Raw genomic sequence first — 16,279 nt, 5'->3', positions numbered from 1 at the left:
AGCTCATTTCTCCTTATCAGTTGTGTCCAACTCTTTGTGACCCCATGGACTGTAACCCGCCAGGATCTTCTAGCCATGGAATTCTCCAGGCAAGAATACTAGAGTGGGTAGCCATTCCCTTTTCCAGGGAAAATCCCAACCCAGGGATCAAACCCAGGTCTCCTGCATTACATGCAGATTCTTTACCATCTGAGCCACCAGGGAAGCCCTAGAATTAAATAATACAGTACAAATTTTGAAGTTTGCTTCTCTGGATACTTGGCTTGTAGTGCAGCCAGAGTTTGTCACCTGGTTCGGGACACTGCAAGAAGCTTTAACTCATATTTCCAAAGCCTGTAAGTACCACTCAACTGCCCTTCCCCTATCCAAGCTAACACAGCCTGAAGCCCACTCAGACTCACTCTGACCAGCACAGAGAACCAGCCATCTTCACCAAGATACCAGCTCGGCTCTCTGGCCACAACTCTGGGGAAAAACTGACTCCAAAGACAGGTTTACTTTTTTCCCATCAGAAACATCCCTACTCCCCTATTCCCTCAAATTAGACTTGAGTTTTCTCAAGCTTTAAAACCATATTACTTTGAGCTAGGCAGTATATCAGTAAGTACACCGCCCTCACAAAATAAATGGGGAAAAGAAAGAAGAGTACTCAATCTTAAAGGAATTTTCCTCCAATGGAAATGCCAGCATGGGCAAATCAACTCAATAAAACACCACACACGTTACTAACAGATCAAGTCATCTCAGTTGAGACTCTGATCAGGAAAGTCTGACTTTGTCATTCAGGAAAATACAAATCATGGTGCACCTGTTGCCAACTCCAAGCTAGAAATAAGTTAGTGTTTCTCAACCCAGGCTGCTCATTGGAGGCTCCTAAAGAACTTATTAAAAAATACCAACGCTCAGGCCCCACCCCAGACCAATAAAACCAGAATTTTTGGCAATGGGAGCCAGGCATTAGTATTTTAAATTCATTGAGTAATTCTTATGGGCAGCCAGAGTTGAGAACCATTGTTTTCAGAGAAGGTTACTCAAAATAGTCCAATATTGGCAGCAGATTACTGAGGGACAGTGAAGTAGGCCTCTTCCTCTATTTGCTCAAATTTAGCACTAAAGGAAAGTGCCCATCGGTCTCTAGTTCAGTGGATGCCCCTGGCCTTAGTCAGGTAGGGGCCTCTCACTGGAGCCAGCTTTAATATCATGGTTTTTCTCCTTTTTGCCTGAAAATCTACTGACAGCCTTGCAAAATTTGGGGTAATCAACCCATCCTGGTGTGCCTAGGACTTTCCCTGTTTTAGCAGGAAATGAACAACGTACCAGGAACCTTCTCCATCCCAGGCACACCAGGATGGTTGGCCATCTGATAAGGAAGGCCACTCGCTTAAAGGGGTTCCTGATGGTTTTTAGAATATGTGCATATACAGCACATACCTAAGCACACACACTTCCTAGAGCCAGAAATGATGGGAAATTTCTCTATATACTTACTCTTGATGCAGAATGACACAGCAAGTTAAATTCCATTTTTAGAAGAATAACAGCAAGGTACCAAGCACTTCACTCAGTACTTAACACATCTATTATCTAACTTGGACAATTTGATAGCTTCTTTTTACAGATAAGAGGTTGAGGTTAGGTCATTTGTATGAAGTCACATGGCCACTAAGTGAAGAAAAGCTTCACACCTGGGCAGTTTGGCTCCAACGTCTGTGGACAAAACCACCGCTGGAAATGCCCAGTAATGCTGGTGGTCCTCAGGAGCCGCAATGAGGCAGATAAAATGCCGCATGTGGTTAGACCTGAGGGCCCTTCTGAATATCTGCATGATGGATTTGCATTTTTTCCTCCCCAGACATTCAGGATAAGATGCTAAATTTCCCTTTACTTCTCTTTTATCACTTTATTCTTTTCATCTACAAGTGAAGCTTTCATTAATGGGCAGGGAAATTCTTCCCATCCTCATTTTATCCACTCAAAGATCTGTCTTTTAAAATAGAGAAGTTATGAGGGAACACTGGGAGGCACCCCTTGCAGGGAATCTGAGATTCGAGAACGTGTTACTGAACTGTGACAGGTTATTTTTTTTTTTCCGTGTCTCAAATTGCTTGTGTTCAGCTCTTCAAATCTGGCCAAAAATCAGGGCTCATGGAAAAACTGTCACTTTTCCATGATTAAAAAGAATTTTTTTTTAAATTAATGCTCTAAAATGTTTACCAACTGCAAAACAAAGTTGTCCTGCTTGTAGGTGGGTTGGAGGCAGCTGTCAGCTCAGAAACGAAGGACAGCAGTAACTGATTGTGTAGCTCACGATGCCTGGGGGACATACTGCCTCCCAAAGAAATGTAACAATAAATTTGATGATGGTGATGGTGTTTGACACAATAATGCAGCAGGGCTTTTGGCTAATATCCTGACTGTTGCAAAACACTGCAAACTCCATGAAGGAAGGGCCTGTATCTGAAATGACTCATCATTCTATCCTGACCCTGGCTCATAGAAAGTGCACAGTAAACATTTGTTGAATGAGTAAATGAATGCTTAGGTGAAACTCTAGTACGCAGTTTGATATAATTCATCAGATTCATTCCTCACAAAAAGCTGGAAGCAATCTAAAAATATGGGAAAAAATTTTATAGATCATCCCACTGAACACAGTCATCTTATAAATGAGGAAACTGAAGCCCAGAGAAGTTAAGTGATCTGTGTAAGGTAGTTCAATGACAGAGAGGAGGGGCCTAACTGGGTCACTTCCTAGTACTGTGCTGTTTACATGACACCACGTCTCCTGGCATGCATCTCATCCCATCCAAAAGAATTAACCAGACCAGGGAGAAGGACCCCTTGGCGTGTCCTTAAAAGAGGCAGCAGAGTACAGTGGGGCCAAAGAGACTGGCTTTGAATCCTGGCTCTGCCATGTGAGATTGGTCTGTGGCCAACTTTCCTCCCCAATCCTCCATGACCTTGTCTATAAAATTGGAGTTATTATGGTCGCTAATAGCAGCAGCAGCAGTTCATTTTAGAGTCAAAAAGTCTCAGTGAAATGTCATATAGGCAGCCCTAGGCATTGTACTTATCACTCAGGAGGTGCTCAGTAAATAATAAGTGTTAGCAGTGTTGCATTAACACAGGCCCTAAGGCAGCCGGGCCATCCATCCCAGGGGAGGAGAAAGCGTTAACATCGGGTCGGCCATCTGACACTTTTCCCTTACACAAGTACGCCCATATATAGGACAGGGGGGCCTTCTGACTCGTACTGCCAGTGCTGGTGGGAACAATACAATTCTCTAAGAATTGTTCCTCAGTAGTCGGAGAAGGCAATGGCACCCCACTCCTCCAGTACTCTGGCCTGGAAAATCCCATGGACGGAAAAGCCTGGTGGGCTGCAGTCCATGGGGTCGCTAAGGGTCAGACACGACTGAGCAACTTCACTTTCACTTTTCACTTTCATGCATTAGAGAAGGAAATGGCAACCTATTCCAGTATTCTTGCCTGGAGAATCCCAGGGACAGGGGAGCCTGGTAGGCTACTGTCTGTGGGGTCGCACAGAGTCGGAAACGACTGAAGCGACTTAGCAGTAGCAGCAGTTGTTAGCTGAACCAGAAATCTCTCCACGGGGTTTAATGCCTGCACTACAGGGTTGAGGACCTGTCACTCTTTAGTCATTGTACTTAGTTCCCAGTGGAGCCAACTGGCAACTGGAAGACAGTGTGGCGGGGGGTCGGGGGAGCCTCAAAGCACAACTTTAGGGATTGCATCTTAAATACCAAGGGATGGCCCCCTTGTTAAAAGTCCCCTGTGCTGTGCTGTGCTTAGTCGCTCAGTTGTGTCCAGCTCTTTGTGACCCCATGGACTGTCGGCTGCCTCTGTCCATGGGGACTGTCCATGCCCTCCTCCAGGGGATCTTCTCAACCCAGGGATCAAACCCAGATCTCCAACATTGCAGGCAGATTCTTTACCAGCTGAGCTATGAGAGAAGCCCAAAAGTCCCCTAGAAATTGTGAAAAGAAACCCTTATTGTCTGTTTGGAATTCTTCAATCTGTAAGGACTGAAGGATGGTTTCCCAGGATTCCCAGTCCCAAGATGCACTGGTAAGCATGGACACAGCCTCAGATGGAGGCCCATTCCTTTCTGCCCCACACTAGAGTTTCACACAACACCCGCTCTTGCCACTTTTCATCAGCTTGCAGGATGAATTAAAGGGTCAGAGGAACTGGAACTGTGGAGCCATCAGGAAAAAGATTTTTTTCTGATGGACACATTCTTACCACTCCAAGTGGGAGTTCTCTTTCCCAACACACAGGTTGAGAGTTTGTAGAGGTCCAAATGAGAGTTTCAGTTTTCAGAGTTTACAAGGAGGCTCTTGGGACGTGTCAATCACAGCACTTCTGTGCTCTAGCCCAGCCTAGATTGAACTGCACATGTACATACATCCTGTTCAACTTGCCCAGGAAAGAAATTGCTCTCCTAGTGCTGATAATGCTGTCATCACAGCGTCCTCATGTCACATCTGCTATCCAAACAAGAGAAAGAGCTGTGGTGGAACCTTGATAATCTGAAATTCACAGATACATGGGTCTCCTTCGCTGGCCTAGAGACTGGATAGATTTGAAAACTGCAAAATGTAAGAACTAACGATTATCTAAATGGGGAAAGAACTAAAGTTTTCCTTTATCATACCTTTAAAAAATATGGTATTAGATAAAAATAAATGTATAAATTAGAGACAGTTCAACCTACTCAATATTGTTTAACAGCGCTCCTGAAAACCCAACCTTGAGTTAGGATGTACATAGTTCATGTGTGAAATATAAACAAAGGAAGAGGTATGGAACTTGAAAGTATTATAAACTGTTTACCTGTTAGAGGAAATAAAATGTCCATTCACAAGGCAACTGGAGAGTGAAGTCAGTAATATAAACCATAAGGCAACAGAGCAGAGAATGTCTATGCTGTAACAATTTAGTAAATACATAAGATCACTAAACTAGAACCCAGGCACTATTGAACATGGCTATTTACAGGTAATTGTCAGCAGCCCCCAACCACCCAACCACAGGAAGAAAATAAGGTAATACAACTTGAATTACAAATACTTAACAGTACTTCACCATATACAAAAATAAACTCAAAATGGATTAAAGATCTCAACGTAAGACCAGAAACTATAAAACTCCTAGAGGAGAACATAGGCAAAACACTCTCTGACATACATCACAGCAGGATCCTCTATGACCCACCTCCCAGAATATTGGAAATAAAAGCAAAAATAAACAAATGGGACCTAATTAAACTTAAAAGCTTCTGCACATCAAAGGAAACTATTAGCAAGGTGAAAAGACAGCCTTCAGAATGGGAGAAAATAATAGCAAATGAAGCAACGGACAAACAACTAATCTCAAAAATATACAAGCAACTCCTACAGCTCAACTCCAGAAAAATAAATGACCCAATCAAAAAATGGGCCAAAGAACTAAATAGACATTTCTCCAAAGAAGACATACAGATGGCTAACAAACACATGAAAAGATGCTCAACATCACTCATTATCAGAGAAATACAAATCAAAACCACTATGAGGTACCATTTCACACCAGTCAGAATGGCTGCGATCCAAAAGTCTACAAATAATAAATGCTGGAGAGGGTGTGGAGAAAAGGGAACCCTCTTACACTGTTGGTGGGAATGCAAACTAGTACAGCCACTATGGAGAACAGTGTGGAGATTCCTTAAAAAACTGGAAATAGAACTGCCTTATGATCCAGCAATCCCACTGCTGGGCATACACACTGAGGAAACCAGAAGGGAAAGAGACACGTGTACCCCAATGTTCATCGCAGCACTGTTTATAATAGCCAGGACATGGAAGCAACCTAGATGTCCATCAGCAGATGAATGGATAAGAAAGCTGTGGTACATATACACAATGGAGTATTACTCAGCCATTAAAAAGAATACATTTGAATCAGTTCTAATGAGGTGGATGAAACTGGAGCCTATTATACAGAGTGAAGTAAGCCAGAAGGAAAAACATAAATACAGTATACTAACGCATATATATGGAATTTAGAAAGATGGTAACGATAACCCTGTATACGAGACAGCAAAAGAGACACTGATGTATAGAACAGTCTTATGGACTCTGTGGGAGAGGGAGAGGGTGGGAAGATTTGGGAGAATGGCATTGAAACATGTGAAATGTCATGTATGAAACGAGATGCCAGTCCAGGTTCAGTGCACGATGCTGGATGCTTGGGGCTGGTGCGCTGGGACGGCCCAGGGGGATGGTATGGGGAGGGGGGAGGGAGGAGGGTTCAGGATGGGGAGCACGTGTATACCTGAAATAAAAAAAAAATAAAAATAAAAATAAAAAAAAATTAAAAAAAAAATAAAATTTTAAATCTTCATTACCACAGATGTGGGGATGAAGTGTTCCTAGAAATACTCTGCTAGCTATTAATTTGTGCTAATAATGATAGGGTGACTGAAAATGTTAAAACTTTATCTTAAAATTTTATGTAATTCTTATGTGTGTGTGCTGTCTCTTCAGTCGTGTCCGACTCTTTGTGACCCCATGGACTGTAGCCTGCCAGGCTCCTCTGTCCGTGGGAGTCTCCAGGCAAGAATCCTGGAGTGGGTTGCCATGCCCTCCTCCAGGGGATCTTCCCGCCCTAAGGATCAAACTCACGCCTCTTACGTTTCCTGCATTGACAGGCGGGTTCTTTACCCCTAGTGCCACCTGGGACAACATCGTACTCACCCCCTTCCAAATGGCCTATGTTTATGTGGGTTTGTTTTTAGGAATCCTCCCAAATCTTGGGATACCCTAATGCCTAGACTTCCAGAAATACAACCACTCAAGAGTGGTAAAAATATAATTACTAATAATGCAAAGAAAATATACCAAAATTGAAATTCTTTGTTTCTTTCTTTCTATCCATTTACTTCATCCATCTTCCCAGTCTCCCTCCCTCCCTCCCTTCCTTCTATCCTTCCATCTACCCTATGAATACTCAAAGCCTATCATATATAAAACAAAATAGAGCTGAGCGAGATAGATATGGCTTTTGTTCTCAGGGTATTTATAGTCACATGGCAAGCAGAGGGATCCAGAAAAATCTCAAAACACTGGAAAGATACTTGTGATTTCCTGTGACATGAAGTACATACATACTCTGGGCCTCTTTCTTTTGTGCTACAGCCTATAAAAGGAGCCAACTTTATTAGCACCAGGCTGAACTCCAGAGTTCACAGTATAAACAGTCATGTTGGTGTCAGGAGACCTGGATTCAACTCAAAATTTCCAGAAAGAGATGGTTGTATACAAAAGGCTTAGCCACACTCTGGTACATACTAAGTGCTAATTGTAAAAGACATTATTATTGTGGAAAACTTATCAGAGAACACCTTCTTAGGCAAAGTAAACATTATTGTACTGCCTTATTTTGCTTGACTATTGACATTAGCTTTTTAAAAATACATAACAAAAGTAACAGTAATACTCAAGATGGTGGTCAGCTTGGAGCTCTTCTAGGCCATCACAAACCCAGCAATTCCTTGCATTATCTGTAAAGGGACAAGTTCTAGGCATGGTAGTTCATACACTCCCCAGATGGTGTGACTTCTTAGAAAACTGATGAGAATGATGGCAACCAGTAGAACATCATCAACAAATGCTCCCAAACTTCAAATTTGTTGGTTTTTTAACTCTTAGGATTTTAGTACCCCCTTTTGTGTGTGGGAACGAGTCCAGATTCCTCCCAATTTGGAACTTGAGAAAAGTAACTAGAAAGCCATTTAGAGGAACAGTTACTTTCTATTTAAAGCTAAGGATTTATGAAATGTTCTCCTTTCCCTCTGAAAAGAGTTTTCCAAAGCCCTTCCAAGGAAGTGGGTGAATATCTTTCCAAGCACAAAAGATGATTTTGCTTCTGAAATGACCTTGGTTCTCTGACAGAGCAATAAATACAGGTTTCCTGTTATCTGAGACTCGCACCTTTCCATGGGCAAGAAGCATGGACTCTGATCTTACCGCTAGCTTGTTACCTTGGAAAGTTCTGGGAGTTCAAGATGCTGGTAAGGGAAATTCCCACTCAGGGTATATCTTGCTCATCTTGGACAAAAAGCTTGGCATCTTGAGCCTGAGGCAGATCCATATTTTCAAGCTTTCCTGGCACTAAAGTCTGCATTCCTAGTTGGTACACAGCTCCATGCCCCAAGGGCATTGAAATAAGGCCACCACTAGAGAAAGCTTTGGCTTCCCTTGTGGCTCAGCTGGTAAAGAATCCACCTGCAATGTGGGTAACTGAGGTTCGATCCCTGGGTTGGGAAGATCCCCTGGAGAAGGGAAAGGCTACCCACTCCAGTATTCTGGCCTAGAGAATTCCACGGACTGTACAGTCCACTGTGCTCAGTCGAACACAACTGAGCAACTTTTACTTCACTCACTAGAGAAAGCTTTGATAAGTTTTAGAAGTATCTGCCCAGTCTCAGGTTTAGAATCTTTCCCTCTCTCTGCTTTCTCCTTCCCTTATTAGCTCACTTGATTTTGAGAACTATGTCCTAAGGTAGGTGGGAAGCACCTGTGAGCAGCTGACTTTTACAGGCAGGAAATATAAGGGGTCAGAGAGGCCACGTGGTTTGTCTGTAAGAGGCAGGTGATCATCAGCCTCATGTTCCTGGGCCTCTAGACTTTCTGAGCTGAACCTGGCGTCACATCTCAGAGATACTTGTTATACCATTCCTGATGAAAAACAAATACCGGTTCTCACCAGAGCAACGTTTCCTGCTCTTGACTGCACATGCAGATTCTCAGGCTTGAGCCAGGGATTTCAAGCAAGGGTAGGATAGAAAATCTATATTTTTGTCAAGCTTCCCAGGCGATTCTTAACATATCCAGCTCAATGCCTCTCCAAGAACCAGCATTAATAAGGAACAGCATGAAGCCGCTTTCTCCTTCCAAGAATGAGTGGTCCAGTTCCTCGGGCCTTGTAACAGTCATCTACTGTTAAGTGCTGGAGAGACAGAATTAGTCATTGCTTTCATGGGAAGACTGATTGGCACAGTGGAAAGCAGTATGCACCGTAGGGCAGGAGACCTGGCTGTCAGTTCAACTGTAATTTAATTCAAGTAGAGGCCTTTTTCAGGCTCTGGGGCCCTGGGTGAGTCACTTAACTGCTTCTTGGGTTCAGGAGCTTCATCTGTCAAATCAGGCTAATGTCATCTGAACCTGAAGAATGGTGGGGCTGGGTTCTACACATTGAAAAATCTGTTGTGCTCCTTGAAAGGAGAATGACGGGCAAACAGAACAGTGAGAGACTTTTAAATTTTCCCTTCTAGTCCAGCCTACATGCTGCAACTAGCATAACAATCTGAAAGTAAAGATTGCTGGAGAGTGGCTGCAAACAGATATCCCTCCTCCCCTGCAGACCATGGATGGATTCCTAGATCCCCTGGAGAAGGAAATGGCAACCCACTCCAGTATTCTTGCCTGGGAAATCCCATGGACAGAGGAGCCTAGCGGGCTATAGTCCACGGGGTCGCAAAAGAGTCAGACACAACTGGGGAACTGAGCACACTCAACATCTAAGCTAGGCAGGCAAAGGGCTTCTAAAGTGAGCCCCTCGCCATTGGCATTTCCAATTTCTTGATTGGAAGAAATTGTTTCTTGATACTCCCTTTTCTATCCTACCCTATATGTCAGAGGTTAGTAAACTTCAGCCCATGGGCCAAATTTGGACTTAGGCCTATTTTTAAGCAAATTTTTATTGGCACACAACCATACTCATGTATGTATTGTCTATGGCTGCTTTTGTGCTACAGTCATTCAGTCGAGTAACTCTGGAAGAGACCTTACATAGCCTCTCAGTTCACAAAGTCTAAAATATTTACTACCTGGCCCTTTACAGAAAAAGTTTCCCAATCCCTGGTATAGACCAGTCTTTTTCAGTTTTTGGCCATGACCCACAATAAATATATTTTACAGTAAGACCTACTACACACACAGATACCTGTGTGTATATTTGTATGTAAAATTTCCCAAAATAACATTTACCTTTACTAAATGCAAGGCATCTGATAGTTTCTGGTCTATTATATTGTCTTAAAAAGTTGTTCATGACTGTACCAATCTCATGATCCCAAATTAGCCTTGATTCATATTTGGAAAACAATTCTCTAGATAAACTAAACAGCTAGCTACTTACAACACATGTCCTCTCATCTCCCACTTCTATTACTTTCTTGACATTGCTGTCTCCATCTAACAAGGCTCTGCCTCTGTCCTGTCATCTCTAAATGTGCAAATCCTTCCCATTCTTTAGGAACTATCCAACTCCCATCTCTTCCAAGAAGTCTGCTTTGAGCCTCCGGTTCCAAACTACTTTCTCCTTTTCCTATCTACCACAGTACTTTTTCTATTCCTCTATTGTGGAACTTCAAATTTTCTGTTTTGTAGAAAAGTTATCTGTGCATCTTTCTATGTATCCTAAAGATCTTGAGTTTCTTAAAGGTATGAACTTAAGCATTTTGTATTCTATATATCATCCAATATAGTGCCTTGTACTCTGTAAGTACAGAATAAATGTTTATTACACTGAAGTCAGCAAATATTTGTTATTAAGGGTATAATATGGTTTTATACATACATTTTATTCTTTAATTTTAAAGACTACAAATTTATGGTATATTGTAAGCACTTGGTAAATGTTTATAAAGACAAACAGAGAGAGAAAGGAGATAATCTGGACTTACCAGTTCTATCCCAGTTGCTAGATTTGTGTTATTTGGGCAGAACAATTTTAGGCAGAATTGTTTTATACAGTGTACAATTCCTGAGTTTTTTGAGTCACAGTCACTGGTTTAGACATACAGAACACCTATTTTTCAAAGGATCAGCAGAGGAAAAAATGTAACAGTTTTAACTGTCCTAAGCAGACCTGCCAGCCACATATTCTGATATCAAACATAATCATTGAGAGAGCTTAATACAGTCTCTCCTTTTCCAGGAGACCCTTTTCCTGGAACCCTTTTCTCCTTTTCCTGCCAACCCTTTTCTACCATTAATGCTGTCAGAATCTAACTAATTTTGGTAAAAATTACATTCACATAATAAAGGAGAAAAAAACACTAATATATCACTTGATTCTGAAAGGGCATCTTCCAGCGGCCATTTATTAAGTAATATGAGAATGGAGGGGGTATTACATAAGCATGACAAGGATTTTACTAACATTAAAAAGCAATCATCAAAACACATGGTAAAATATTGAATTAATTTCCATTAAAATCATGAGCTATCACAATTGCTTTTTAATATTATTTTTAATATTGTAGATAATGGAATAATATAAGACTATAAAATAGAAGGTCTAAATAGTAGAAAACACATGAAAAATCTTTCAATTGTAAATTATAAGACTGTATATATAAAATGAATGCCAAAAATGTAGAAGTGTTACAAAAGAAAATACCATAGTCAATAACTATGACTCCGTTATCATGGTTGCAAACCAGAAAAAAAAATTATTAATAGTTTCTCTTTATGTAACACTAAACAAATTAGAAAGGAACATTAAAATCAAAGCTATTAACAGCTCTATAGGACATATAACACAGTTTCTTCAATGGATAACTTAGAAAGAGAAAATATAGAGGAGATAAATGCATATTAAAAGAGACTTAAGAGAGATATTATCAAATCCCTTATGATTATACAGTGGAAGTGAGACATAGATTTAAGGGACTAGATCTGATAGATAGAGTGCCTGATGAACTATGAACGGAGGTTCATGACATTGTACAGGAGACAGGGATCAAGACCATTCCCATGGAAAAGAAACGCAAAAAAGCAAAATGGCTGTCTGGGGAGGCCTTACAGATAGCTGTGAAAAGAAGAGATGCGAAAAGCAAAGGAGAAAAGAAAAGATATAAACATCTGAATACAGAGTTCCAAAGAATAGCAAGAAGAGATAAGGAAGCCTTCCTCAGCAATCAATGCAAAGAAATAGAGGAAAACAATAGGATGGGAAAGACTAGAGATCTCTTTAAGAAAATTAGAGATATCAAAGGAACATTTCATGCAAAGATGGGCTGGATAAAGGACAGAAATGGTATGGACCTAACAGAAGCAGAAGATATTAAGAAGAGGTGGCAAGAATACACAGAAGAACTGTACAAAAGAGATTTTCAGGACCCAGATAATCATGATGGTGTGATCACTCACCTAGAGCCAGACATTCTGGAATGTGAAGTCAAGTGGGCGTTAGAAAGCATCACTACGAACAAAGCTAGTGGAGGTGATGGAATTCCAGTGGAGCTATTCCAAATCCTGAAAGATGATGCTGTGAAAGTGCTGCACTCAATATGCCAGCAAATTTGGAAAACTCAGCAGTGACCCCAGGATTGGAAAAGGTTAGTTTTCATTCCAATCCCAAAGAAAGGCAATGCCAAAGAATGCTCAAACTACTGCACAATTGCACTCATCTCACATGCTAGTAAAGTAATGCTCAAAATTCTCCAAGCCAGGCTTCAGCAATACGTGAACGGTGAACTTCCAGATGTTCAAGCTGGTTTTAGAAAAGGCAGAGGAACCAGAGATCAAATGGCCAACATCCGCTGGATCATCGAAAAAGCGAGAGTTCCAGAAAAACATCTATTTCTGTTTTATTGACTACGCCAAAGCCTTTGACTGTGTGGATCACAAGAAACTGTGGAAAATTCTGAAAGAGATGGGACTAACCTGCCTCTTGAGAAACCTATATGCAGGTCAGGAAGCAACAGTTAGAACTGGCCATGGAACAACAGACTGGTTCCAAATAGGAAAAGGAGTACGTCAAGGCTGTATATTGTCACCCTGCTTATTTAACTTATATGCAGAGTACATCATGAGAAATGCTGGGCTGGAAGAAGCACAAGCTGGAATCAAGACTGCCGGGAGAAATATCAATAACCTCAGATATGCAGATGACACCACCCTTATGGCAGAAAGTGAAGAGGAGCTAAAGAGCCTCTCGATGAAAGTGAAAGAGCAGAGTGAAAAGCTTGGCTTAAAGCTCAACATTCAGAAAACGAAGATCACGGCATCTGGTCCTATCACTTCATGGGAAGTAGATGGGGAAACAGTGGAAGCAGTCTCAGACTTTATTTTTTTGGGCTCCTAGGTTACTGCAGATGGTGACTGCAGCCATGAAATTAAAAGATGCTTACTCCTTGGAAGGAAAATTGTGACCAACCTAGATAGCATATTCAAAAGCAGAGACATTACTTTGCCAACAAAGGTCTGTCTAGTCCAGGCTATGGTTTTTCCAATGGTCATGTATGGATGTAAGAGTTGGACTGTGAAGAAGGCTGAGTGCCAAAGAACTGATGCTTTTGAACTGTGGTGTTGGAGAAGACTCTTGAGAGTCCCTTGGACTGTAAGGAGATCCAACCAGTCCATCCTAAAGGAGATCAGTCCTGGGTGTTCATTGGAAGGACTGATGCTAAAGCTGAAACTCCAATACTTTGGCCACCTCACGTGAAGAGATGACTCATTGGAAAAGCCTCCGAAGCTGGGAGGGATTGGGGGCAGGAGGAGAAGGGGACGACAGAGGATGAGATGGCTGGATGGCATCACTGACTTGATGGACACGAGTTTGAGTGAACTCCGGGAGTTGGTGATGGACAGGGAGGCCTGGCGTGCTGCGATTCATGGGGTGGCAAAGAGTCGGACACTTAAGCGACTGAACTGAACTCAAGAGAGATTAACCAGTTACAATGTAAAGTCGTTTGTATCCTGACTGTAAAAATCTACAAGACGGTGCCACACCCATTCCAGTAATAAGAAAAGATTAGGAAATCTGCAAAATCACAACTTTTGGGGAACTGATTAGAGATTTGATGTCACAAGCAATAAAGTGGATTCCAAAGAGTCTCAAGCCCCTTCAAGGAAAGATAGGACACAAAACCATCTCATCTCTGGCAGAGGACAGGGAAAAGAAGATGCTTCCATACAAGTGAATGATAAGACGTCATATAAGAGTTTTAAAAATTTGTAAGGGCCAAGTATAGCTTTTATCATGTTATTTTAAAATTGCCTGGAGTCCCAGATACAAGGGGCACACTTCCAAGTTTTTTCTCATAGGTTCCATTGGGTACTCAGGAAAGGCTGGAAAAAGAGAGACTTGTTACTGCTGGTATGCAGGATATAATCAACTTCTGCCCAAGAGATAAGCATGAAACCCTTGTCGTTCCCCAAACATTTCTTTCATAGGAAATGAAAGCCTAAAGTTCCTGGATGAATGAGCTGCAAACCTTCTTATGCCTAGGACCCAGGCAAAGATTTGCAGCTACTGAAATAAGAATTGAAGTAAAAAACCTTGGAGAGAGGGTAGGAAATCCTGGGCCCGGAATTCTATACCAATACTAAGCAGAGGTCTGCTACCATTAGAGAAGGGTCAAGTACTTGGTGAGAAGAGGTCTATTTTGTATCACCTACATGCTGAAAGCTGTGAATGAAACAGAAACACTGAAAAATCTCTTTCATAACCCATCCTCACTTTCAGTACACAGTACAAATATCCCACTCCTGGGAGAATTTGAAGCCTGTGACACACTAAAGATTATAACAGAAACAATGAAACTCAAACATAGCTCAAGACTTAGTTACATTTAGCTTAACCTTGCACACTGATGCTCCGATAGAAAGATAACACCCTTTTCTTTGTGTAAATATTACTTACATTAGTCTCTGCTTTCTTTATAGACATACAGTCCAGCATTAAATGAAAAATTACAGGATACACAAAAATCAAGAACGAGTAAACCATTGCTTTATCGACAAACAAAGAAATCAAGAGAACCAGAACTAGATATTGGAATTATCAGTCAGAAAGTTTATAATTATGTTTAACATGTTCAGTAATCTAATGGAAAAGGTAAATAGCAGACATAAACAGATCAAGAAATGCATCAAAGAGATGAAAATTATTTAAGAAGAGTCAAAAAGAAATGCTAGAAATAAAAAACACAGTATCAGAGATGAAGAAATGCTTCCCTAGGCTCAGCAAAAGACTGGACACAGCTCAGTAAAGAATCAGTAATATGCCACTAAAGATTATCTAAACTGAAACACAAAAAGAAAAAAGAGTAAACAAAACCAGATAGTGCTTGTAAAAGCTCTGTCCATATGTTGGACACAAATTATCTAACATACGAGTAACTAGAGCCTCAGAGGAGATGACAGAATAGGGAAAGAGAGATATTAAAAAAGATAACGGCTGAGAATTTTCTAAAATTAATGAAAGACAACAAACAACAGATCCAAGAATCCCAAAGAACCCCAAGAAGAATTTTAAAAATACATGTTCCTAGATATACTATAATGAAACTGTTAACAGAAATGGGAGGTAGGGGAAATTTGAATACAGAGCAACAGTAGTAATTAGAGCTGACTTCTTGGGAACTATGGGCTTCCCTTGTGGCTCAGCTGGTAAAGAATCTGCCTGCAATGTGGGAGACCTGGGTTCAGTCCCTGGGTTGGGAAGATCCCCTGGAGAAAGGAAAGGCTACCCTCTTCAGTATTCTGGCCTGGAGAATTCCAACGACTGTACAGTCCATGGAGTCGCAAAGAGTCGGACATGACTGAGCAACTTTCACTTTTCTTGGGAACTATGCAAGCCAAAAGATAAGATATATGTACATATATATTTTTTTTAATTTCCATAATAGAAAGCTTTGAAAGAAAGGGAACTTTTTTAAAAGAAGGAAAAATGGGCAGAAGATGTGAGTGTGTCATAGCATGTATCCCACTAGGTTTATTCTAATTTTTTTTTTTTTTTTTTTTTTTGCCTCTAACTCCTTCTCCAGCCTCTGATTCACAGTGGAGTCACAGGTTTCCAAACTGGGGTCACAGAGTGCTGCAGCCACCCGCTCCAGTAATACCAACCCAATAAAGCCTACCAGTGCCAAAGCTCTCTTCTCCACACAGAGAGCACCGGCCCGAGTCCATCAGATTTGAGAAGAATCTCCATCCAGCTGGGGTCTCATACACAGGGACCTTCATTGATTTGGCCACTCTGAAAAACAGAATTTAAGGCAACAATCAATCCATACTTCTCCTTTCTTTTTTTCTCATTACATAAGCAAGTCTTTAAGATTTGTTGATGCCATAAACTAGATTTTAGAACACCTGAACAATATGGACAGTTTTCAAGATGTGAAGCCATAGGTGAAAGTTTATGGATAGCATATTCTCACATGTATGTTTCCCTTCTATATATATTCCTTAACCTTTGTGGTAAG

General features: G+C 41.2%; 1 protein-coding gene across 2 annotated transcripts in view; it reads right to left on the bottom strand.

The window, feature by feature from the left end:
* Positions 1-16,279, bottom strand: part of PGM5 (phosphoglucomutase 5) — a 219,487-nt gene that overhangs the window by 70,402 nt on the left and 132,806 nt on the right. For both annotated transcript variants that reach the window (XM_086415428.1, XM_086415427.1), the window contains exon 7: positions 15,938-16,053. In XM_086415428.1, the coding sequence (XP_086271554.1) occupies positions 15,938-16,053 (116 nt within the window). The remainder of the gene's footprint in view (positions 1-15,937; positions 16,054-16,279) is intronic.

This window comes from Bos grunniens, chromosome 8 (assembly GCF_055505025.1).
Source record: "Bos grunniens cultivar Pamir isolate PY7600 chromosome 8, Bosgru_T2T1.0, whole genome shotgun sequence".
Taxonomy (NCBI): domain Eukaryota; kingdom Metazoa; phylum Chordata; class Mammalia; order Artiodactyla; family Bovidae; genus Bos; species Bos grunniens.
Note: the sequence above shows the minus strand (reverse complement) of the source record. Positions and strands in the feature narration are given on the sequence as shown.